The sequence below is a fragment of the Magnolia sinica genome, chromosome 14 (assembly GCF_029962835.1).
Source record: "Magnolia sinica isolate HGM2019 chromosome 14, MsV1, whole genome shotgun sequence".
NCBI classification, from domain to species: domain Eukaryota; kingdom Viridiplantae; phylum Streptophyta; class Magnoliopsida; order Magnoliales; family Magnoliaceae; genus Magnolia; species Magnolia sinica.
In genome coordinates, this window is record NC_080586.1 from 21,177,555 (window position 1) to 21,201,153 (window position 23,599).

Consider the following 23,599-nt stretch of genomic DNA (forward strand, 5'->3'; position numbering starts at 1 on the left):
TGTCAAGCTCACGAACATTTTTTAAGGAAAAAAGAATCATCTTCTAAAAGTGAATTTTTTGTAATATTTTTAATTATCTCATTTCTTCCCAAATAAGCTTGAACTCATTTTTTTGATGCGGTGGTTTTATAAAAAAGAAAAAAGAAAGAAAAAATAATAGTTAAAAAGCATGAAAATGTATTAGAAAATAGTTGGATGAAAGATCATCGAAATGTAGTGGTAAAAGAAGAGTTAGCCAGAAAGTAAAAAGTAAAAGAAGGGCCAGGGCTAGGAAACGAGTTGCAAAAGCTTTTATTAACACAAGGCCCAATGTAAGGCATTTTCATCAAATGAAAAATTAAATAATTATCAGATAAAAAATTAATGATTTAAAAGGTGATGTTATTTCTAAGCTCCCGTAAGCCTGGTGTGTACTTATGTAAAAAGTCCTAGGTTTATGTACCAAAAAAATAAATTTGGCTCCTCAATGAGGCTACAATATTTAAAAAGGAAAAAAAAGATGGCTAGAAAAACATTGTTTTACCTGTCCATCATTATGCTCATTATGGATTTCATCCGTGTAGCCCACCCAGTGAAAGCTAGGAATTGCTCGCACATGTATCATATTGGCACATATACTTTAATGTGGATGAGCAGGGCTCTACCTGCATGCAGACAGAGCAAACCATTTAACTAACATTTAATGATAAAAATTTAGCAATGGCATCGAACGTGATCGTGTCGGCCAAACCCAGCACCACTCGCCAACTTTAAAATAGCTATGAACCCTTATCGTCAAAGGAAAAGTGAAGGGCATTTTTTGTTATTCTCGAATAGACGGGAAAACTGTCGCTCCGTTTCAACCACCACCGCAATTTCGTTGCTTCTTCCGTACACGCAGGCTACTCTATTACGCTTGAACACTCCACCTGCATGCCTGCACACACCGCACATTCTAACCTTGTTGGCGTATGGAACATCCGAGAGCTACATCAGGTAGCCCCCACAGTAGAGGTGACAATACGAAAAAAATCATACTAGTCCGATCATCAGATTGGCCACGGCATAAGAAAAGAAAACAGATGGTTCTCAGAAAATTTCCAATGGTCCACGTTAAATGTACACATGGCCCACCTGATGAGGTGCACAACCTAATATTTCACATGTTTACAACTTCACCATAGACCCAACACGTGCCACCATGGATGCCCCACATATGTTCGAAGTTGATACATCTAGTGCATGTGGAGCTACAAAACCTCACAATCCATACGGTGCAATGCCATATTCCGATAGAAGCTAGTGTCACTGTCAGAAAATGATAAGGGATATATGGACACATGACCAAATATCTAAAAGAACATTCTCTTTTTGTTTTCCAAATTAAAAAAATGCAGTCCAAGATGGCCCATGGACATGTATAAATAAGTAACATAAGGACCTAAGGTTCATCGCACCATACCCCAATTGTGTTCAAAGTTTCAGGCCGTTCGCTCTCTTTCCAACTTCAGTTTCCCGCTGTTCTATTCAAATAGTGAGAAATCCTACACCTTTCAGTTTTTCAATCGTTTGGACGATAAGATTAAGGCCTTCCAATCCTCATTCTTGATATTGGACTACAACAAGCCCCATACCACTGAACTTTTTCCTTTCTTTTCTATTTCTTGATTTCTCACCTTGAGATTGAATCATTTGGAGTTGGGTTCTTGGTATTTAGGTTTCCGTGTAATCTTTGGAGGACTTTTTTTCACCCTCCTTCGTTTGATCACTACCTTCTGTTTTTGGACCATAGTACTACATTACTTAGCCGAGCTTCATAGACAACGCATTCGAATACATCTTATCCGGATCAATCCAACGTTCGGATAACTTCCCAATTCTATTTGAATAAGAAGGGAGAAGAGCTTCTTCTATTGCTAAGATGGACAGGGTTCTTAAATTGTCCTCCCAAAACGCAGTGGTGATCTTTAGCATGAGTTCATGTTGCATGTGCCATACGATCAAGAGGCTCTTCTGTGACCTTGGGGTCCATGTTGCCACTCATGAGCTTGATGAGGAACCAAGAGGGAGGGAAATGGAGAAGGCGCTCATCAAGCTAATGGACCAAACCCCACCTGTACCGGCAGTGTTTATAGGCGGTCAACTGATAGGGTCTACCAAAGAGGTTATGTCTCGCCACCTAAGTGGTAAATTAATCCCGTTGCTTAGAGCAGCTGGAGCTATTTGGCTTTAGTATTATTAAATCCGGCTATGATACCATATGCAAGAGAACGAGTACTTTACATGTATAGAGGTTTCTTGCTTTGGTTATGCATTCCATAAGGGAATGTTATATAAGTAAAATAATAATAATAATAAGTGCATAGCAGTTTTAGCTTTTTCTTATGTTTTACATGTACTATCTTATCCGTTTTGTTGAGTTGGAAATATTAATAAAGAGTTACTTATCTCTCTTGCTTCTTGAATGGGTTATTTGTGTGATGAAATTTGCTAGTGAGGCTTACCTCTACAAGCTTCCCCAAGCTGCTTACCTTTGTCTAGGAGGTTTTACTGTAGAAGGGCCACATGAAGAATTCTCAGTCATCAAATCTCGTTGTCCACATAAATGTGATTTAAATGGACAATGAGGATGCCTGTGGAGGGTGATTTTTTTCATGTGGTCCACTTCTGGTGGGCCTTTCATGTGAACAGTGTGGATCATGTTGTGGTGGGTCAGAAGGGGCAACTCTCCTAATCATTTATCTTTGACTAGTTTAACCTAAGGATTCATTTTTGAGAATGAATATACCTAATTGTTGTCAACTCAATCTCATGCTAATAGATCTCTTTCTTGTAGAAGACCAATTTAAGTACAAGTGCCTTACATCGGTCTGAATTACTATGTGGGGCCCAAATTAAACAGCCTATGATCAGCTAAGGCTCTTTGATAAGAGGAATCCAAAACAGAATGCACATATCCCAAAAATATCCACGATCGGATAACTATAACCATACAATTAAGGACATGCAAAATAACAAGAGGAAAAGGTAATCTTACAGTCTGTTTTGCATGCTCTAATTGTACGGTTGTGATCGTCCAATTAGGTTAACCATAGGCCAAGCGCAATCCACAGCAGACCCAACCACGCCCAAAATCTCATGATTATAATTGAGTACTTCACTTGGGCCCCACAGATAAAACTGCACAATGATAACTTATTGATCCTCATATATGAGCGATTAGAACAGTCATCTTGGATTATCTCTAGTGTTGTCTGTAAATGTAAAATCCACTCTATCCATCCGTGTTTTTTTTACCTCTATGTTAAGCCCTGACTGATAAATTTAGATAAATTCACAACGTAGATAGCGCGACAACACATGGAACAATGGGGATTATGGCAACCAACAAAGGTATATGTATGGGGCTATTATGATATCTTTCATCAAACCCATTGATCAGGTGTGTGCAAAAAATAAGATTAATTGATAAAGACATGATGAGGCCACACCATGAAAACTTAATGGTTCTTGGAGCAATTTTACATTGTTCTCATTAACATTGCCCGTGTGAGTTGTTAATCAGGCTTATATATTAATATACTTGCTGATGAAATCATGGCTATCAGCTGATGGACAGAGTGGCTTTGATGTATAACAGCGAGGCATGGTATTCTTCCATATCCCTTAGTCCAAAAAGGCGTAATGTCACTGTTTTCCGTGAGGAAGAATATCAGCATTTTGTAGTTTTGTACACGTCTGTACCTCACTATGTAATGGGGTACCACTTCTACGTGCCAGGTGTACTCCTGTGAGTGTGAGTGCATGGTTGCCAACTTAGGCACAGGTTGCCCGTGAGGGAACGCGGATTGGCTACGGACGGCTCCACTAGCTATCTTGCTATTGAAGTAACGCAACCAAGTTCCGTGGGCTCCACCATGATATATATATTTCATTCACACTGCTCGTCCATTTGAAGAGACCATTTTAAGGCACGAGACAAAGTATGAGGCAGATCCTCACAATACATAAATAAGTCCATCACCTCACATATATCATCGCACACACTAAAAGCTTCGACATACTATATGGGTTTACCAAGTTACTTATGCATGTATGGTAGGGCCCACCTTTAAGGTACTATTGACATGTGTGGGACCCATCATTAGATTTCATAAATTTATATAGCTAACTGCCGATATTTATCAAGAATAATACACATTTATTACATGATTTTTGTACAAGGTGGAGTCTAATCTATTGATCATGATTGCAGGGTGGGGCGGCTCAAAATTAGATTTTAAAACATAAATGGGGCCCACCATTGTGGTATTAGTTGGATCAATATGTTTGAGGGGTCTATACCACCATCATGAGACAACAAATAGTGTACAAAAATTAAATTAATGAATTTATATTGTGCACGCAGAATACACATACATCAAGGCGAGGTTCACTTTCAAAATTCACTACAAGTGGGGCCCAGCTAGTCGAGTTATATAAGGGCGGTGTGCGGGGGCCACCCAACTGTCCATAGTGGACACCTCGTTGGTCCATATGGTTGCCCACGTGGCAGCATGCTGGGTCTCACACTGCTATCCACCGTGGACAGCGTTTGTGGCCCATACAACTGCCCACGTGACAGCGTGCTGGAGGCCTACATGTTGACACACCATGGATAGCATGTGTTACGACCTGGATTTTGGGTACTAAGCATGTATCCCATACCTAAGTCCCGCAACGCAGCTTGTATACTTAAGTGTACGAAAATTAGTAAAACATAATTTATTCAAAGTCTATTACTATCTTCATATTGTCCATTCTAAGTTTCATGTACAAACATTCCCATACATTAAATCAACAACTTTAATTTATAAAGTCCCAATTAAAAGTCTAATGGCCCACCCACTTGGGACCTTAATTCAATATAATCAACTCACACATTTAAAGTCATGTTCAACACAACCAACCCAAATTTTATGCCAATGTTGCATTCCCACTAATTAAATAACAAAAACTAATCTAAGTGAATAAATATGTTTGAAATAATCGAATAAGAGAATAAATATGTATGAAATAATCAAATAGATAAATTAAAATCAATCCAATGCAACTAATTCTTTTTCCGTTATTTACAGGCCACATATCCCATCGGTCGTCATCCACTGGCTCAGTCATGTCTGCCTGCTCTTCCACTACAGGCTCAACATCCATTACATCTGTATGGTTTTTCCATCAATAAAACATAAGCTGACCAGCCCTAGTGAAAAATCTCAGCATGGTTCATCCAATTAAATTAATATATAACAAAAACATGAATTAAAATGAATAGATGGTAATTAATTGCAATGTAAGAGTGCTTCAAGTGGGAATTTATATCCACTTGCTTGAGTTGGAATTTCTTCAACACACATCTTCCACTTAGGAAGGCATTTACCTATGGGTTGGCATGGGTAAGGCTCGCATCCGCCGCTTGGGAAGGCATCTACTTATTGGTAAGCATGGGCTAGGTCGGCATCTAGAAACATGGCTACCGGGAACAAATTTTCATTCGGGTGGTCCCTAGGCATGACTATTATAGATTGTGTACTCAGCATGCTAGATTCATTCATTAAACTTAAAAATAAAAAATAAAAAAAATCATTCATCATATGATAAGGAACTTGACAACAACTACAAATTATAAGCAGTTATACATTTAAAAAAGGTAAATAGGAACAAGTAATAAATCATTCTAAATCACCCATATAAACATTAAACAATTAACACAGAAAACACTACATTAATTTTATTAAGAGAAAACATGTTGGGATCACTCTGTAAACACCTCACCCCAAGCTAATAAGTTATTGAGTTTAAACTAATGAAATGGTCAACCAAACCCCAATCCTAAACCCTAAATGTAACGACCCTGAATTTTTGTGCACTTAAAACTAAAATAATAAATATTTTATTTTTAATTAAGAAAAAAAAAAAAAAACAAGTCAATACTTGAGCTAGTAGAGATACTCTTGGTTGAGAGAGAGGACAAGGGATCAACTCTTCCCATCGCAATTCCTGGAGCAGTAATAATAGGATGTGATGTGCTCATCCCATCTTTTCTAGAAAAACCTTCTTTAAAAAGAAATAGATTCTAAGAGGGCTTGATCAGGTAAGTTCCAACCCGATCTTTTTAATTTTTATGTTATTTTGTTAATTTCTTCACGATCTATGCAATAGATGGTGTGGATAATCCACATGATCGTTATATATGTGTGTAGAGAAATTTTAACAAAGTGTGCTTTATAATTTTAGATTTGGTCAATAATATTTTAAGATTAAAATTAATTGCTGACATCTAACTATATTAAGATAGATATGAACGGGTTATTTGATCCTAAGCATCAAAAGATATTATTGCCTTAAATTTCAGATCAATCTGATCAGTGGACAAGCCATTTTTATCAGATTTAACTATAAGGACCATTTTTACCTTAAATATAAAATGGTGATCGGACAGATCAGATCAAATCCCCTTACGCATGCTCATTCTAGAATAAATATAAATTGTTGTCTAGAAAATATGGGTAGATTTGACCATTTGATAGGCCACGAGGATGAAAGGTTATGATTGTATTTATGATACTTTGAATCAATTTCTTTTTTGGGAAACATAAATGGTCTAAATCTAAGTGATCTATTGACCCATTATTAATCTGAAATTTTTTGATGTCGATGGATGGCTTAGATTTGTCCCATATGATTAATGGATTATCGGATGTATCAGATCCGATCTATGCCATCTATGTGAATTCTTATATATATATATATATATATATATATATATAAAAGATCATTTGAAATTCTATATGGGTTTGATCGTCATATTAACAAGTTAAGACAAATTATATAAACCACTGAAAAACATAAATATAAATGATTGTATTATGTATTTAGGTGGTTGTCACTTGATTAATTTTGGGATAACATCTCGGAATCTACATTACCAAAATATTGGTAAGTGCTCACAACATGTTTCCTCTCCATTATTATTAAAATAATCATGTCAATATTGTTTTGATGATTGTGATATTTTGTATTGAATGTTTGTTGAATTTGTTGAGAATTGAAATGCCATATGTTGTTATATCAACTACTTGGGGGCACTCTCTAGATGACCTGTAGGTACTTAAGTACTGGGTGACCATCCCTGGATTCTCACAATATATGAAAGCCTAACAAGATGGTGTAAGCCTACCCCAAAAGGAAGATATGCGGGTTGATAGGATTCAACTCAAGCAAGTGGACTGATCAACTTACTTGATGCATTCACGCATCCAAGCATTTCATGGCATTTATGCATTTCTATTTTAATTATGATGTGCATGAACCATAATGGGTTCACTCACTGGGCCTGGTAAACTGATATTTTATCAATGGAAAAACTTTACATATTTAGTGGACGATGAAACAACTACTCAAGTTTCAGGGTAGGAAGATAAACTAGTGGACAATTCACAAGGGCCATGACTCTATCTTGATGAAGATGAGTTGAATATGTTAAATCACTAATATATGTAGTTGAACTCATGTTATTCCCTTAATTATATCTTTGAATAAATTTTAAGTTGAGTAACTAAAAGTTATGAATAGTTAAAGCTCTTTTAGTGAATGGTTTAATAAAGCCCCAAATAGGTGGGTTGTGGTATTGTGATTAACTTTTGTGAATGTTATCAATATGTGGATTGAATGCCCATAAATGATCATGATGGTGGATATATGTCTATGTGATTGAAATAAATGAATGTGAGATGTTTTGCTTAAGGTTTGAGTTTGAAAACTTATTGTACATTTTAACTAAGCCTTGGAAAATGGTATGAAGGAATGGTTTTAGTATACATGGTGTATAAGTCATATGCCGTGAATCAGGTTTGAGGGTGCACACTCCGTATCCGAATTTCATGGCGTGACAGAATGGTATCAGAGGAAATTTCCTGATTAAATAACATGTGGGTTATGGTTGGAGAATAATTAGTAGGTTCCCTAAAATTAGAGACTTAAAATTTGGCCTCCATTGCTTGGTTAAAAAATAAATAGGCAATTAAATCTCAAACTTACTAGGACTTGTTTTTCAGGTCCAGGACAATGTCTTCCCTAAATTTTAAAGTCCAAGGAAGATATTTCTAATTTTCTAACAAATTTTCACATTGTACAATGAAAATATAGACCAATTTAGTGTCTCTGATCAAATTATTGCTTTTTTTAAAGAAAAAATTCTAGATTTTTTTGGGAGTCATGTACATACCCCTAAACAACCCCATAAAATTTTATGATGATCCAAGTTGCAGATACATTATGAAAATTTAAACACTAGGCTGTAAATTATATAAACAGTTGTTGGATAGCAGGATTTTTCCCCTCTCAGTAGCGATGAAAACCCAAGTAAATGTACTAATTTTAATCTGAATTTTTTTGTAACAATTCACCAGATAATGGTCGGTGACCTACGTTACACAATTTAAGTTATTCTGATTTTCGGTTTAAAAGTTAAAATTCCATAAATGATGATGTGTCTATCAAGTTCAAATTTGAAAATTTCCTTTGATCATGTCAAGAGATGCAACACATAAGATCTTTAATTGTTGTGATGTATGAAACTTAGAAACCCAACCTAAGATCCATGATTGATGATTTTAATGTGGAGACTAACTTTAGTTATAGAATTCATAATTTTAAAACATGAATCTGGACTTTGTTGAATTTTAAGGTAATTTAAGTTATAGTGTCCTGATGGACGACAATGGACAACATAAATCACTTGACTTCAAAAACTCATAACTATTAAAATACAATTCCTATCAAGGAGATTCAAAATCCTGATTGAAGATATAAAAGTCTAAATTAAAATAAAAATAATTTTAAAATTCAAATATGATACTGATTATGCTGATTCAGGGAGTTAGTATAGGCTGGTCAAAATTCATCAAATTTTACATAGGTATGACTACATGAATTTTAATAGTTTTTGTGGTTGGAATATATATCTAAAATTTTACAGAGATATTATAAACTTAAGAAAAAAATACCCAGAAAATTTTGGACAGAAACTAAAATTTAGAAGTAGGTAAACTATTAATTAGAATAGTAACAAGCTACAACAATCTGACTTGTTCAGTTTGAACTTTATTAAAGTAATTAAGTAATTTTTTTCTTGAAATTCATTAGAATTAAAATATAAATATTTAAATATTATTTTATGAACTTACAAAGTCATAATCTAACTTCCTTACAGGGAAATTATGCCACCTAAGAAGACACTCAGCCTTCGAGATTTAATACCATCTACTAGCACTACCATTCCTCGTGAACCAGTAATAGATGTCACCATTATAGTTATAGAAGGGTCGACATAAAGGGAGCAAGATGAAAATATAGTAGATGGTGATGAGGATGAAGAAATTCCTCAATTTCCTATACATCCTCCTCCTACAGTAGACCAAGGTGAGGCTGGGCCAAGTACTCAATTACCTTTGTTCCTGAACACTATGCATGCCAATTTCGCTGGAGTTAACTCACAGCCTTGGGATGTCGCATTTGGATTTATAAATCAGATGGCAGTGATGATGAAGCAGTAACTGAAAGTGCCCTTGTTTGTCAATATACATGAGTATTGAGTCCATATGTCAAGTGAGCCCCAAATTGAAGACTACAAAACCAAAGACTCATCAATTGAAGAAGTTAGAGTACTCTACATATGTAAACAAAGCCTCACTTCCTTAACCAAACTCTTGAAGTATATGACCCCATCCATAAGAACTTAAACCTACCCACAAATGTATTTGAAAAACCATTGGTAAGCTTAGTTTAAAATATTTTAAGTATTGGTGAAAAGATGAACTATACATGTAAAACTTCATGTCCTGACGATTGCATTGATATACAATCAAGGATTGTTTCAATGGCATCGAACCTAATTCGATTACATCGAAACCAAGGCCAAACAATCCAACAACAAAATGAATATATGCTGGGCATTGACGATTGCATCGAGTGATGTTCGATGGCATCGAACCCACTTCAATAGCATCAACCTTGGCCTCTTGTTAAGTGTCAAATATTGCATATTTCCCCCTGTTTATATCTTGGTTTTATGAACATGATAATGCTTAATAGATATATTTTATGAATGTTTGTCTTGTGAGATGAATCTGAGAGCTTGGAATGAAAAGAGTGTTAAAAGCATACAATTGATGCTTGAAGATCACCAAAGCAAGGGATGGATATTAGGCGACCACATTAAAGATCTCGAGTCCCCAATATTTAAGGAAACCAAGTGAAGAAGTGTAAGACCCGACCCAAGTTCGCATGTGTGCATGTGTGTGTGTGAGTATGCATCTCGTTTATCTTGGTCCCGCGGTCCTACCAGTCGAATTTCGGCAACCTGTGACTATTAAATAGTGTTTGCGGTCATCCTTAAGTCCGGTCACGTAGACCCAATTCGGATTGAGCTGAAACCTATGCCATCTTGTCCGCTTTGTCGTTGCGGTTCCAACGCCGTGTCTCGTGCGTGAATCTGACATGTCCATCAAAAGCTATAAGTTGTGCATTATTTGGGCAACTGATCATGATGTGGAACCCACTTGGTGCTTGTGCACGTTTTCCTAGTTAAAACCCACCCTGGAATCCCATCATCACCTAGCTTAACCTACAAGCTACCCTACCCCTTTTTTTATAGCTAGTATGATGGACTTGCCTAAACCTAGGCAATGATTGCTCTCTTTCTTAGAAAAACTATGATGCATTTCTCTATCCTAAGCCCCTATTTTCTAGCAAAATTCAGATTTTTCCCTTCTCTAGGAGAAACTCATCATTTCTTGCCTTAAAATCCTCTTTCTCTCTTTTTCCCTCTCATTTCTCTCTCTCTCTCTCTCTCTCTCTCTCTCTCTCTCTCTCTCGTCTCTTCTCTTCTTCTCTAGAAACTTTCCTCTATTATTCCAGCTCACTTTCACTCATATAATCCCCCATCTAACCCTTAAAGAAAGATCTCAACCTTAGATCCATGTACCTTGGAGCTTGAAGACCATCTTGGAGGTGTTTACTTGAAGACCTTGTAGGTGGGTGTGCATGTACTTAGAATCTTAGGATCTACATTCCTTCTTCTTATTTCTTCTCTTCACCTCATTTTTGAAGCATGTGGGGCCCATCAAATGATGGTGGAGGCCCCATGTCTTCTTGGATGTGGCCATTGGTCCATCCATTTGTGCAGGCATAACTCATGGGTGGGGCCATTCTCCATGGACCCACCATGGTTTCTTTTCTTAGTTAAAAGGATCCTTAGGTCATCTTGACCCTTGATCCTTGATGAAGATGGCATCTTCACTATTGGATTTTGATCTAAAGATGCATGCATGGGTATATCTTGTAATACCATCAATATAGTGAGATGTGTGGTTTGTGAGGAAGGGAAGGGCCTCAATGTGGCGGAGCCCCTTCCCTGGTGGCCGATTCTCACTCTCTTTTTCTTAATAATCACTTATTTTTATGAGGTGTGTGACCCACCATTTGGCTAGGAAATAGCCAGATCGTCCAAGTGGGGTGGACGCCCATGGCAGTCCACTCCATGGATGGTGATGACTTGTTGCCCTCTTTAGATGCATATGCAATGAATTTGTTATATGAGGAATAGGTCTGTATGTTTTTGTGGCCCACTATAGTGGACCACAACTCAGGTTTCATGGGGTGTTTTCCCCTTGATTTGAATTATATACTCAGTTTATTTCATTAGCATGTTGCTGTCCAGAAAATTTCTGGACAGTTTCTGGTGAGTTTTGGGTCAGATTTTTGGACTAATTAAGGGACTGTTTCTACCCATTTGATATACTTTTCTTGAAGGTGTGGACTCCACCTAGATGTACCCTAAAATTTACCTCCATCTGATCTTAATTGAGGTCCCAAAGGAGTGGCCCAAGTGAGGTGGACAGTCCAGATTTTCTGAACTGTCTAGCAACATTGTAGTTTAGAAATCCATAAATACATAATAGTTTTTGTAATGGTGGGCCACTTTTGTGAGCCCTACCTTGTAGTGCACTTGTATGGGGAGGTTAGAATTAATTTTCTCCAATTTTTGGAGGACTTGGGCCCACCCCTTTGGGGTGTTCAAATCAGGGACAACACTACTTTAATTTTCTGTTGTGCAGTCCAGCAATGTAATCTAATAAAAACTTTAATTCATAAACATTTCTTCTATAGGTGGGCCACTTTTCTGGACTCCATCTTGTTGTATACATGATGATGGACCTTGGCCCTCAATTTCCATAATTTTAGAGGCCCTGGACCCACTCCAATGGAGTGCCCAAATTTAGGACAGCAACATGCAATTGCAGAATTTCCCTTTGAACCTTATTGTCCTCATTGCTATGATAGGAGTTTTTGGGCCCCAGCCCATTTGACTTTGTGTATGACTTTTGGGGCCCACCATCTGATGTTATAGAGGCCCATTGGGCCATGATTGTGGGGCCCATTGAGCTAGACCAGTGGTCTATGCAGGACGTCCAGCTAGGGACATCCAGCATGGGGCTGGCCGTCCCAGCATGCAGGCCCACCATGATATATGTTTCATCCAGGCCATTCTCCCATTCGGAGTGGTCTATGTGGGAGGGTCCACCCTAGGTGGATGTCCCATGTGGGGCCCACTTGGGACGTGTGGAGCCCACCTTGTTGCATGTGGTTGGCGGGGCCATCTAGGCCTTGGACCGTCCCACCCCATGGGACGCCCATGCCATGGGCTGCTGCTGGGCCCACATTCCAGCAGTAGGCCCACTTAGTTGGGCACCAAAACCCCTTCCTCCATTTGGTGGGGCTCCCTATAAGTAATGCTGGTCCTTTTAGAAATAATTCACAGACATTTGGACAAGTTTCTAGGCCTTAATAGGACCAGGAAACTAAGTGGACTGAAAGCCAAAATGTACATTATATGGGTAGATTTTCATTCGATGAGGGACCCACCACATTGAGGGATTTGGATATTTGCTGCCCCTTTATATTTTAGTGCTCTCTTAGGCTTAATTGATGCATGATTGGGCCACCCATTGATGACCATTTGTGGGACCCAAACACATACCAGATTTTTTGGATTTCCTTGTGGGCCCAGGTTGGGCTGGAACGTCCCACCTTGGCCAGCCATACGTTGGGCTTCCCTTCACCATTTTGGACTTATGGGCTGAGATAAGGGTGGTATTGGGCCCTTGGATGCCCACTTAAATCACTAGTTATTGAGATGATGTAGTGGGGCCCATTTCACCCAACTTAAACTTATTTTTAGGCCATGTTTTTTTTAGTACTCATGGGCTGCCCATTAAGTTTAGCTAAATGTATGAGTCCTATGGCCATTGGGACTTGGGCCTTGATTCCCCCCCTTAGGCCCATGTTGTTGAAGGTAGTATTGAACCCTTTTTCTCATGCCTTTATGTGGGGCTTATGTATGTGGTTTAGATGTGGGCCTTGGGCCTTGTACCTATATGGATTATGGTTGGCTATGCCTTGGGGAAATGGTGGTTGAATGTCCACATTTTGGACCCCCTCTAAGTGTGGTTGAATGCCCACCTTAATCTCTTGCTAGGCCCATCTCTATATTATTTAAGCCCGTAGTTTGTATGGTTAGTCTCGTGGGATACCCCAGGTAAATGGGCCCCCACTAGAGGTTGTATTCCTTATGAGGGATTGGTTAAGGACCTAGACCCTTCATAGTTAGGTAGAGAGTTCATCTTCACCTCATTGGCACCCCTATTCATCTTTATGGCCCACTCCCATACGCATCATATGCATGCTTGGTTGAGGTGTGATTGGCCATGGTTGTGCCATTGTGTAGGACATGATGGTATCTCCTTGAGGGATGGAGCTTTCCTCTCTGGAGCTCGATGAATGCTTAGGATTGATGTATGGGTGATTGTGTGATTCATGCATCTGGTATTGCATAGTATGTGGGTATCCACCCTTGCTTCATCAGGGCCTTGCCTCCACAGGGATATCCGTGGATGGGACACCAAAAATATTACTTGAGCATACCGGATGCATAGGATGCCCATGAGTGAAATTCTCAAAACTTTCATGGTGCCAAGGATCTACTCTAACGCCGTGACCGAGTAAAAAATATGAGCGCACAAGGGCCTTATACCGTTAGGCCACGACTCCCACTGTCGTGTAGTCAGTTGGATAGCGGTGTAGCCTTACCTGCCTGGTGTGAGGAGGCATTGCTAGGCTGAGTCTGACCAGCTCGTAAATGGGTTCGTTACCTTCAGGCCTTGTTGGTGGTTGGCTGTCCACAGGCGGGTAGTGAGGTCTCTTACGCTCGTTTGACTGTGCGGGGTCTGTAAGAGCGGTAGTCATTCGGCAGTGTAATGGACCCCGGTGATTTCCTTATGATTGGAAATATACTTGACATATGGTTTTATTATGAGCACTGACATTACTTGCATTGCATTAGCATTGGCTGTGTAAGCCCCTTCATGCATTGCTTTGGTATGGCTCCCAGTACTCATTGCATGGTATTCATGATAAGCCTTGGTAAGGCTAGTGTTATTCCCATTAAGGATGTTTCTTTCCTTGTATCTCCTACTATTCTTCTATGCACCATTGACACACACTTTCACCACCCTCTAAGCTTCTATAAGCTTATACACGATTGATCTGTGCAGGAGATTCTAGGCAGGCGTCATAACATCAGGGTGTAGAGTAGAGTTGAGCAGTGAGGACTCCAGTGTTGCTGATTTCTCTCTTTTTCTTATTACCTTATGTATGTTCTTTTGAACCTGATGTAAACTTATTAAAGTTCAAATTTATAGTGAATTTTGCGATGTGTGCCTTGTTATTCTTAGATGTACTTGTTGTAATCTTAGGTATGCTCACATTAAAAATGATTATACTATTATGAAAATCCTCCTTATAGGATCCCAAGATCAAAACCTGCCTTAGGAGCCGAGAATGGGGTACTACGGAGGCTATTGTGGCCAGAACCGGCCATCGGGTTCCTTGTGAGTCCGATTACCGAGTCTGGGGCGTGACAGGAGTTAGTATCAGAGCATAGTAAGTATTCTTAGATGACTCAGGATAACATCGCATGTCTGCCAAGAACATATGATAAGTAATGTCCCAAGATTCTTCCCTTCGCTCCGTATTGAGCCTATAATTGTCCTGATTCCTTGCGTCGTCATTATTTTGTAAATGCTGACGCGTGGACATGGCACCCGTGGTCGTGGCGCTCGTGGCTGTGGTGCCTGTGGTCGTGGTGCCCGTGGATGAGGCGCCCGAGTTACCCATCCTACTCGGGTACATCCTGCTCCCGTTGTTGAGGATTCAATTTCTGAGGTCTCGATCCAGCCTGTTCCTTCAGTTGAGCCCGTAGTGCGACATGCATGTGGTGGATCTTTGTTGTAACTTATGAATAGAAGGAATGTATGGTGTGATTGATGAAGGGGAGGGCCTCAATGTGACGGAGCCCCTCTTCTTGTGGCCGATTCTTTATTATTATTTTTCATGATAGAATTCTGATCTTGCATGTGTGGCCCACCTTGTAGGCCAATAAAAATCCAGACCAACCATGGAGCTTGGACGCCCATAGCGGTCCATCCTTAGACATGTGGCCCCAAAATCCACCTAAATGGGACACATGTAAGGGGTATTTGATGATGGGGAAGGTCTGGACATTTGTAGGGCCTACTGGGTGGTCCACCACACAAATTCCTGGGGTTAAATCCCATGGAAAACAATGTTTATATTTTAATTCTTTCTATTACAAGTTGTTGTCCAAATATGTCTGGACAGATTTTTAGGCCGACTTGAGGCCAGGCTTTAAGGCTTTTGGTGGGAAATTGTATACCAAGTGAAATATAATTTTTAAATATGGGTATCCCACCTATAACCATGGCAAATTCTAGCCCCAATTGACCTCATTTGGGTCCCCAAAAGGGTGGGCCAATATGGGTACTTGCTGGATTTTCTACTGTAATTCCAGCAAGGTTGTAATTTGGAAATATAAAATTTTAAAATAGTTTCTGATCAGGTGGGCCACTTTGGTGGACCCCACAATGTACTACATATATGAGATAATGTTTAAATTTAATTTTCTCAATTTGTGGACATCCAGGGCCCACCCCATTGGGTGCTCAACCATGATCTATCCAGAATTCTATACTTAGCAGAAATTCTGGACAGATTGTAATTCTAAATTTAAATAAAATACTTATACTACTTTAAAAATTCTAAAATTTTTTATATATGTGTCCCACCCATTTTAGGACCTACCTGCAAAATTTTAGGGCCAATGGACCCCATTTGGGCATCCAAAAGGGTGGGCTAACATAGTGGGCTGCCAGAAATTCCTGCTGTGCAGTCCAACAACATAGTTCCATAAAAACAAAATTTTAAAAATATTTTCTCATAAGGTGGGCCATATTTATGGGTCCTACCTTATTTTAAGCTTGATGAGGGACCTTGGGCCCAAATTTCAGGAATTTTGGAGGCCCAGAACCCACCCATTTGGATGACCCAAATTCAGGACAGTGGACAGCTATTTTTCCAGCAGCATTCCACCCTGGATAGGTTTGAATTTCGAAATTTATTAAAATACTTTTGAGTATCTAAAAATTATAAAATTTTACAGAGAGGTGGCCTACCCATGGTGTGACCCACATAGAAATATTTGGTGCCAGTAGACCCTTGTGTACACCGTGGAAAGGGCCGTACTAGTCCACCACGTTCGGACGTCTAGGTCAGTCCGATTTTCTGGACAAACCGTTTTATTTAAATTAATTAAAATATTTATAGGTGTATAAAAACCTGAAATTTTGTGGGGGCATGTCCCACCCATGGAAGTGTCACCCTATAAATTTTCAAAGCCATCGGGCCCTTGTACTACTAGTGGTGTGGCCTGGAGTGGCCCATCAGGCAGGGACGCCAAGGCTGGGGCGTCTAGCCTTGGTTGGCCCTCCAGCCTACCTTGTGGGCCCACCTAGATGTGTTGTATAACCCATCATATTGTGAGGATTTTTTAGGATAATTCAGGCCTTTACACCCTAAATTTTGGTTTTAATTAATGCATCATTGAGGCCCACCTTGTTTGGGCTATATGGGTATTTATATGTAACCAGATTTTTGGACTCCTTGTAAGCCCTAATGGGCTGGAACCCTTTAAATTGGCCCAGTGGATTCTTGGGCTGTATTCTCCATGGTATTCTATTGAGCTAGTGGGCTAGAATGTATGAGTGGTTGGGCCCTTGGTTGCCCACCAAAATAACTAAATTCTTAGGCTAGGTTGTAAGGCCCAACTTGCTTATCTTGAATACGATTCTCACCCATATGTTGGAGTAAGCCCACTATGCCCACTACAATGTATGGACTTGGTGGCCCTTATGTTTAGGCCCTAACCTTCCTTATGGGCTCATATTATTGTATGTGGATTTGGCTGTATATTGCCCCTATTGGGCCTATGAATTATGTGTAGCCTTAGGCCACTTTATCGAGGATCAACATGTGATGTATCTATATGTATATAGCTGCCCATCTCTTTCTTATGGTGATGCTCGGACCACGAGCCTTGATCCTTGGCAGATTATTATTAGGCCGCCTTCAGGGGACAATGGTGGTTGAATGCCCACCTTGATATGCCCTTCTAGGCCCTTGTTAGGCTCATTCTTGATTCTATGGGTGGTTAAAGGTCCACCATAAACCATTGCTAGGCACATTCTTATTATTTAGGCCCATGCCATTATCTATCTAGTCTCGTGGGCTTCCCCAGGCTATTGGGCCCCCATTGAGGTTACAATCCTTTTAAGAAACGGTCTAAGTACCTAGACCCTACTAGTGAGGAGGGGAGAACATCTTCATCGCATTGGCATTTCTTATTCATCTTCATGGCCCACTCCTATACGCATCATATGCATGCTTGGTTAAGATGTGATTGGTCATGGTTATACCATTGGGCAAGATATTGTGAGGGATGGAGTTTTCTCCTCTTGAGCACGTTGGATGTTTAGGTATGATGCATGGTTGTTTGTGTGATTTATGCATCTGACATTACATAGTATGATCGACATTTGCCCTCGCTTCATCAGGTTCTTGTCTCCACAGGGATATTCATGGATGGCTGGACGTGTGGACACTGAAAATTATGTTTAAGCATACCGGGTGCATAGGATGCCCATGTGTGAAATTTTCAAAACTTTCATGGTACCAAGGATCTGCTCCAACGCCGTGACCGGGTGGAAACATGAGCACATGAGGGCCTTACACTTATAGGCTGTGACTCCCACTATCGTGTAGTCGGTTGGATAGGGATGTGGCCTTATCTGCCTGTGAGGGAGGGCATTATTAGGCTGAGTCTGACCAGCTCGTGAAATGGGTCCACTATCGTCAGGCCTTGTTGGTGATTGGCTGTCCACAGGCAGGGAGTGAGGTCTCTTACGCTCGTTTAACTGTGCGGGTCTGTAGAGCAGCAGTCATTCAGCAGTGTCATGGACCCTGGTGATTACCTTCTGACTGGAAATGTATTTGATATGTGGATTGGATATGAGCACTGGCATTACTTGCATCACATTAGCATTGGCTATGTAAGCCCCCTTCATGCACTGCCTTAGTATGGCCTCCAGTACTCATTGCATGGTATTCATGATAAGCCTTGGTAAGGGTAGTGATATTCTCATTGAGCATGTTCTTTCCTTGTACCTCCTACTATTCTTCTGTGCACCATTGACACACACTTTCACCACCCTCTAAGCTTCTCTAAGCTTATGCACGATTGATGCATGCAGGTGATCCTAGGCAGGTGTCATAAAGTGGTAGAGCGTGGATTAGAGCTGAGATTGAAGACCCAGTGTTGCTGACTTTTCTCTCTTTTCCTATTATCTGATGTATGTCCTTTTGGGCCTGATGTAAACTTGTAAAAGTTTAAATTCTTAGTGGATTTTGTGATGTGTGCCCTTTGTTATTCTCAGATATACTTGTTGTGATCTTGGGTATGTTCGTATTGGAATGATTATACTATTATAAAAATCCTCCTTGTAGGAACCCATGATCGGAACTTGCCTCAAGAGCCGAGAATGGGGTACTACGGACGTTGTTGCGACCAGAACTGGCCATCAGGTTCCTTGTGAGTCCAGTTACCGAGTCTGGGGTATGACAGGAGTTGGTATCAGAGCATAGCAAGTAATTTTGGAATGACTCAGGATAACATCGCATGTCTGCCAAGAACATATGACAAGTAGTGTTCCGAGATTCTTTTCTTCGCTCCATATTGAGTCTATAATTGTCCTGATTCCTTGTGTCATCATTATTTTGTAGACGATGATGCTTAGACGTGGTGCTCGTGGTCATGGCACCCTTGGTCATGGCGCCCGTGGTCGTAGTACCTATGGACGAGGTGCCCGAGGTACTCATCCTACTCGAGCACATCCTGCTCCTTTTGTTGAGGATCTGATTCCAGAGGTCCCGATCCAACCTGTTCCTCCAGTTGTTCCGGTTCCCCCACCTATTCCACCACCTCAACCTGCTGTTCTGGTTACAGAGGCTCCAGTTACTCCGGTTCCCCCACTTATTCCCCTTTCTCAGCCTGTTGTTCCAGTTACTGGGGCTCCTACTCCGTTAGCCGCACCCGTGCCTCCACCCCTACCTTTCCAACAGTACCTATAGGAGCTGAGCATTTCAAACAGTTGATGCAGCTTGTTGCCACCGCATTGTAGACCCGTCAACCTGCTACCGCTGAGGTTTTTGGGCAATCTGACTTACTACATCCTAGTGCAATAGCCCGAGAGTTTCGGCAGTATGATCCCCCAAGGTTTAGTGGTGACCCTGGCCCTTCTGCCGTCGAGGCTTGGCGCACTGAGGTTGTGAGGATTTTTGACACTATATAGTGTCCTGCGAGCTAAAGAGTATCCCTTGCGACCTATCTCCTTCAGGGTGAGGCCCGTCATTGGTAGTCATCCGTATCCAGGATGGTCAGGCCTCAGTTCGTTTGGACATGGGAGGAGTACGTGGTCCATTTCGACCAGAAGTTCTTCCCTGAGCACGTTCAGATCTAGCGAGCGATCGAGTTCGAGACCCGAATGCAGGGTGATTTATCTATCTCTCAGTATGAGGCCCGTTTCTTAGCCTTGTCTCGATTTGCTCCTCATCTCACCAGCAATGAAAAGATGACGGCCCGTCATTTTATGACTGGGTTACGTCCTGCCCTTCGTAGCCATGTGGTAGGGCATTGTTTGGAGACGTTCGACTAGGTCGTTCATCGAGCACTGGTTTATGAGGAGGACTAGGCTATGACCTAGAGATCAAGAGAGCAGAGTTCCGGTGGAGACCGGAAGAGGAGGGCACCAGCCAGTAGTTCTAGGTAGCACCGTCAACAGAGATGGAGGGGCAGATCAGAGTTTCGGTAGCCCACAGTTCAGACAGTAGCTTCTTCCTCATCATCAGCACCGCCAGCCGCTTCATCTTTCAGCCCCTTTTTCGGTATTTGCTTCGGTTGTGGACAGGCTGGGCATCGGAGGCGTGAGTGCCCTCTCCCCATTCAGCAGCAGAGGCCACCGCAGTTGCCTCCTCCTCGTCCTCCTCCTCAGCAACAGCAGAGAGGGTAGCTTCCACCCACCGCTCTTAGGGCTCCTTAGTAGTATAGGCAGCTAGGCAGACCTCCTCAGCAGAGACAGTAGCAGGAGAGACAGCAGCAGCCACAGCACCAACAGAGAGGATATCCGTATGTCCGCTCCCTGGGTCGAGTATGTATCGCAACCCAGCAAGCACAGACTCAGGACCCTCAGTCTTCCGGTTTGCTTCCCCTACCAGCTCAGGGCTGTTTTTATTCTGCGTAGCAGGTGCCAAGCCAGGACCCGCAATCATCAACCAGTGGAGTCGTTGAGGATATTCTTCTTATTTTTGCTTGCATTACTCATGTTTTGTTTAATTTTGGCGCTTCTCATTCTTTTGTGGTTGAGCATTTTTGCCGATCGACTGGTATTCCATTAGAGTTTTTGTCTAAGGCCTTGGCCGTTTCGACTCCCATTAGGAAGTCTGTGGTATTGACCCATCGCTGCCCTTCTTGCCAGGTGTTGGTGGGCGAGATGTTCCTTCCTGCCAATCTGTTCGTAATGCCGATGACAGGATTCAATGTTATTCTGGGTATAGACTGGCTTACAGAGTATAGTGCTCTCTTAGACTGTGCTGCGAGGACAGTTACATTTTATATTCCAGGCTTGCTAGTATTCCAGTTCATCACCGAGCCTAGATTCGAGCCATTATCTAGCTCTTGGCTTTGGTCGTTGAAGATTCTGTGGCAGAGAGTATCGAGCAGCTGCTAGTTGTTTGTGAGTACCTGGATGTGTTTCAGGAGATTTCAGGTTTGCCGCTGCATCGCTAGGTGGAGTCCAGATTGATTTGTTGCCCGGTACCACACCTATCTCAAAGGCCCCCTACCGGATGACACCTTTGGAGTTGAGAGAACTGCAAGAGCAGTTAGATGAGCTCCAGGAGTTAGGTTTTATTCATCCCAACAGTTCGCCTTGACGAGCCTCGGTATTATTTGTGAAGAAGAAGGATGGTTCGTTGCGGCTCTGTATGGACTATCGCGAGCTCAACAGAGTCTCCATCAAGAACCGATACGCGCTTCCCCGTATTGATGATTTGTTCGATCAGTTGTAGGGTACAAAGTATTTTTCTAAGATAGACTTGCGATCCGGTTACCATCAGATTCGGGTCCGAGGGGAGGACATTCCAATTGGACACGTTATAGTCACTTCGAGTTTCTAGCCATGTCGTTCGGACTGACCAATGCGCCCGCCGTATTCATGCAGCTAATGAATGAGGTTTTTTGGCCGTTCCTCGACCAGTTCGTGGTGGTATTCATTGATGATATTCTTGTATATTCGAGGACCTGAGAGGACCATGCTGAGGACCTACAGATTGTGCTTGAGACCCTCCGTGCCCACCAGCTGTATGCGAAACTGGAGAAGTGCGAGTTTTGGTAGGAGGAGATGAAGTTCCTCGGTCACATGGTTACGAGGGAGGGTGTCGCTGTGGACCCCTCAAAGGTTGATGCAGTGCGTCAGTGGGGCCAGCCCACGAACGTGTCCGAGATTCGCAGCTTCCTTGGTCTAACGGGATATTATCGACGATTTATCGAGGGTTTCTCTCATATTGCAGCACCGCTGACCTGGTTGATGCGTAAGGGCGTCGAGTTCGTCTGGAGTGACACCTGAGAGAAGGTATTTACGGAATTAAAGGACCGCCAAACTTCCACTCCTGTTCTCACTCTTCCTGATGGGAGTGAGGGTTTTGTTGTTTTCACCGATGCCTCCAGAGTTGGCTTAGGTGCTGTACTGATGTAACACAGGAAGCCAGTGGCGTATGCCTCATGCCAGCTCAAGGTCCATGAGCTGAACTACCACACCCATGATTTAGAGCTCGCAACAGTCATCTTCGCACTGAAGGTGTGGAGGCATTATCTATATGGGGTCAGGTTCTAGCTATTCTCAGATCATAAGAGCTTAAAGTATCTATTTTTGCAGTCCGAGTTGAACATGCGATAGAGATGATGGATGGAGCTGCTGAAAGACTATGATTTTGACCTTCAGTACCACCCGGGCAAGGCGAAAGTGATGGCGGATGCGCTCAGCCGTCATCTACGAAGCCTGGTGGCACAGATGATGGTGCATGAGTGGCAAATGCTCGAGGATGTTTCAGAGTATGACTTTGAGTTTGGTCTGCAGTCTTCCATTATACAGCTTTCGAGCTTGTCGATTCAACCCTCTTTGGTGGCTAGGGTGATCGAAGCTCAGCAGGCGAACGAGTCACTTCAGGAGTACCAAGCAGAGGCTGCATCTATAGAGCAGTCAGATTGGAAGATTGGTTCCGATGATGGGTTACTCTTCAAAGGCCAATTGTGTGTCCCGGATCGTGCCAGAGTTGCATCGTGATCTGATGACTGAGGCACACCGATCGAGACTTACTATTCACCCGGGCTCCATGAAAATGTAGCGTGATATGAGGAGGCAGTACTTCTGGCTGGGGATGAAGCTTCAAATTGTAAGTTTTGTGGCCGAGTGTGACACATGCCAGCATGTCAAGGCCGATCATCAGAGGACCCCTTGTCCCTTGCAGCCGTTGAGCGTTCCAGAGTAGAAGTGGGAGCACGTATTAATGGACTTCATTGCAGGTTTGCTGAGGACTCAGCGCGGTCACGATACCATCTGGGTTATCGCTAATCGTCTGACGAAGTCACCTCATTTCATTCCAATGCGTGCTTCCTATTCGATGGACCGGCTCACAGAGGTGTTCATTAAGGAGATTGTGAGACTACACGACGTCCCAGTTTCGATCGTTTCAGACCGAGACTCTAGATTTATGTCTTATTTTTGGAGGAGTTTCTAGCAGGTGCTGGCGATCACTTTGCGTCTCAGCACCGTTTATCATCCGCAGACGGATGGGCAGACCGAAAGGGTCAACCAGATCCTTAAGGATATGCTTAGGGCTTGTGTGATCAACTTTGCGGGTAGTTAGGATGATCATATGCACCTCGCCGAGTTCGCATACAACAACAGCTATCAGGCAACTATCGGCATGACTCCACTTGAGGCACTTTATGGTAGACTGTGCAGTCTCCTAATTATTGGACTGAGGTTGGAGAGCG

The 23,599-nt window shown here is 41.7% G+C and overlaps 1 protein-coding gene across 1 annotated transcript; it reads left to right on the forward strand.

Annotated features, from left to right (window-relative positions):
- The first annotated feature begins 1,422 nt into the window (after positions 1-1,422).
- Positions 1,423-2,437, forward strand: LOC131225753 (putative glutaredoxin-C14). Its single transcript, XM_058221343.1, has one exon. The coding sequence runs from the start codon at positions 1,901-1,903 to the stop codon at positions 2,210-2,212; it is 312 nt and encodes a 103-aa protein (XP_058077326.1). The 5' UTR covers positions 1,423-1,900; the 3' UTR covers positions 2,213-2,437.
- Positions 2,438-23,599: the final 21,162 nt, after the last annotated feature.